General features: G+C 56.8%; 2 protein-coding genes across 2 annotated transcripts; both read left to right on the plus strand.

The window, feature by feature from the left end:
• Window positions 1–27: 27 nt before the first annotated feature.
• SPRG_17872 (hypothetical protein) lies at window positions 28–602 on the plus strand (the record flags this gene model as incomplete). The annotated part of the gene is made up of 2 exons (XM_012357278.1): window positions 28–51; window positions 114–602. Coding segments are annotated over 2 exons (513 nt in total), but the record flags the coding sequence as incomplete, so codon positions are not given.
• Window positions 603–1,237: 635 nt separating this feature from the next.
• On the plus strand, window positions 1,238–2,006 carry SPRG_17873 (hypothetical protein; the record flags this gene model as incomplete). The annotated part of the gene is made up of 4 exons (XM_012357279.1): window positions 1,238–1,703; window positions 1,754–1,798; window positions 1,849–1,907; window positions 1,959–2,006. The coding sequence occupies 4 exons, from the start codon at window positions 1,238–1,240 to the stop codon at window positions 2,004–2,006; spliced, it is 618 nt and encodes a 205-aa protein (XP_012212669.1).
• Between the last annotated feature and the right edge of the window lie 1,120 nt (window positions 2,007–3,126).

Consider the following 3,126-nt stretch of genomic DNA (forward strand, 5'->3'; position numbering starts at 1 on the left):
CAAGGCCGCGGCTACGACAAATTCGAGCGCCAAGACGCAGCGCTGGACAAGGTAATATTTTCTGTTTCGCACTTGTCGCATCTTTTTTGGTTGATACCTTGATATTTTCCTAGTTTCGCAAATTTGCGTCAGCCAAGAATGTGCACATTACGCTCGTCGTGCACCCGCGCAAGGAGCAAGACGATACTGACTTGAGCCTCTCGTCCGTCTTTGGCACGGCCAAGGCGACGCAGGAGGCCGACAACGTGCTTATTCTCCAGCGCATCAAGGGCGAGATGAAGCTCGATATTCGCAAGAACCGGTTTGATGGGACGCTCGGTTCGATCCCGCTGGCCTTTGACCCGCGCAGCAACTGCCTCCGCGAGCGCTACGCGACGACCATGCCCGATGCCGTCGCGGCCGTGGACGCCGAGCACGAAGTGCACCGCATGCAGTACGATGTGTCGCCGCCGTCGACGTCGTATGCGAGCGAGATCATTCTCGAGCCGACGCCCCCGAGCGTCGTTGCGCCGCGCCAGGTGCAGCATTTGAACGGACGCCACGACGTGGCCGACGAGGAAGAAGAGCCCTTCTCCATGTTTACGCCCATTATTACCAAGTAGATTTCTCATTCGCCACGTCGTTGTTCCTTTTGGTTGCTCGCATCGCGACGTGCGAGCATCGAGAACTCTGGGAGGCGGAGCATCAACCTCTCCTTCCGGAGCGAGTCTCGGTGCAAATAATCTAGAGTCGACATCAGGGGAAGGCAGCGCAATAGTAGGATCGCGTTTGGATTGATGTTTGGTGTCGCGTGATGCTACGAACGCATCAATCCAGGATGCAAACACACAAAGCACCTAGCTTCTAGCTCGTCGTTGCTGATCCATCTAGTTCGAGAAGACAACTCGTCGACGACGCACTGTACCATCAGCACCCAAGGCGAATACGTCGAGGACACTGAGTTTTGATGGAACAGTTCGCTGCCGACGCGTCGCCTTCGCGCAGCAAATGCCAACTGGTCGATGAATTTGTTGTACCCTTGCTTATGTCTATTCCCAACGGTCGTTGGACATACTAGGTCCTGATCCTTTGACAAGCACAGCAGGATCGGTGGTTGCGAAGAAGTGATGTCGAGCTCGAGTCGACTCCAGCCGTCGTTGTTTGATGGGATCCCACACGTGGCGCGAAAAAGCCATGGCGCGCTGTGATTGGCCGTGAGGAGAGGTCCGGGAAAAGTCCGGAGTTCGGAATCCACGGAATGAGCAAGCGCAAGAAGGGCGTGTCCCTCGACGAGAAGCGGGACCGGATCCTCAAGCTCTACCACGAGTCGCTGGACGTCTTCAACCTCAAGGAGGTCGAGAAGCTCGGCTCCAAGGCCGGCGTCGTGCTGCAGACCATCAAGGACGTCAACCAGGCGCTCGTCGACGACAACCTCGTGGACACGGACAAGATTGGCGCCGGCAACTACTTTTGGTCCTTCCCGAGCAAGGCCGTGCAGCAGCGCAAGCGCAAGCTCGAGGACCTCGAGGCGCGGCGCGACGACCTCCGCGCCAAGCTCACGCACGTCCAGTCGTCGGTTGCAAAGCACCAGAGTCTCCAGACGCAGTCGGACGACCGGGCAGAGCGGCTCGCCCAGCTCAGCGCGCTCAAGAGCCAAGCCGACGAGATGCAGAAGAAGATTGCGCTGCTCCAAGAGAACGACCCGGACCTCTTGAAGAAGCTAGGTATATGTTGCGCGATTTTGGCGTCGGCTCCGACCCTTCCATTTCACTAGATGCCAAGGCCAAGGTGGCCAAGGAAGGCGTCGACCGCTGGACAGGTTTGTGCTCGGTGCTTTCCACGTGGCAGACAATGATACCATGTCCATAGACAATGTGTTCAACTTGAAGTCGTGGGTCATCAAGAAGAATTCGTGCTCGTCGGCCGAGGTCTCGTCCTGTGCACGCCATGCGACCTCACCAACCTCTCTTGCGCGCTAGGTGGAGAAATGGTTGGGTATCCCCGATGACTTTGACTACGTGGAATAAGCGCCATGGGCTCTACCTACGTGTGTTCGCTTGATGCGCGGGGCGACCGTTAGCCAGTACGTTCTCCTCCGCACCGGACCGGTTCGAAGCAGTGCGAGCGGCGGTTGATCCCCTAATCCCAACGGCCGATTCGACGCGTCGTGGTGTATTATCTGCATTGCAAATGTTGCGTCGCTTGCTGCTTGTGCTCTTTGTGTCCACTGCTGTTCTCGCTGGAGAGCAAAGCCCCGATCCACGCCTGCACACTGAGTCGAGGCCGACCATGCTGAGCGGAGACCCCGACATTGAGATCAAGACTGGTGCTGTGCGGGGGACGCGTGTTCCAAAGCTGCACGATGCGGTCGCTACTGCGTCTGCTCGCATGGACAACAGTCTCGGCTTTGCTCTCTTTGGCTGCGTCGGTGTTGCGTCGGTCCTTATTGGCGCAATGCTAGCCAGGACCCGCCCAAGACATTTGGAAGCACCGAAAGAGGCGGACGAAGATGCGACCGAAATGACATCGACGACTGAGATTCCGATGCTGTAGCCTCTGGTTATGTGAGGATGCATATCGTCGAATCAAGTGACATGCCTACGGCCATCTGAACAGTAAATAAATTCCCCCTTGTCAAAGTCACTGCTCAATGGGATTCTACTGCACGCTCGCGACACGGGCGACGACAATACACGGTACTCAACGTCGAGGGCGGGCCCGTCGTACAGGTCAGTCTTACTGGTTCAACGACAGCCGGCGTTGCTCTTAAGCGGCACCAACAAGGATCTTCCCCCGATGGGCTAACCTGTGGTCCTTGATCAATAATGGCACAACAACGCCAATCGATCCCTGGTGTCATGCTATATGACACAATATTACTACAGCAAGGTGCAACCACCGAGATCAAAAATCGAGCCACCAAGCTCATTTGCGATTTGCTCGCCAATCCTCTTAGCTACTCAATGCTCTTTGAACCCACCCACCAGTCCCTTCTTGGGCGGCAGCGGCCTCCCAACACGAACCCCTGTTCGTCTCTCCATGCACCTGCGTCTATAGCCTAGGTGCCGAGAAAGTGCAAGCTGGATCGGACGGCCACGGCTTTCCATGCAGCCTGGTACACGAAGTCACCGTACCGCGGAAGGACGT

Source organism: Saprolegnia parasitica (assembly GCF_000151545.1).
Source record: "Saprolegnia parasitica CBS 223.65 unplaced genomic scaffold supercont2.828, whole genome shotgun sequence".
NCBI classification, from domain to species: domain Eukaryota; phylum Oomycota; class Saprolegniomycetes; order Saprolegniales; family Saprolegniaceae; genus Saprolegnia; species Saprolegnia parasitica.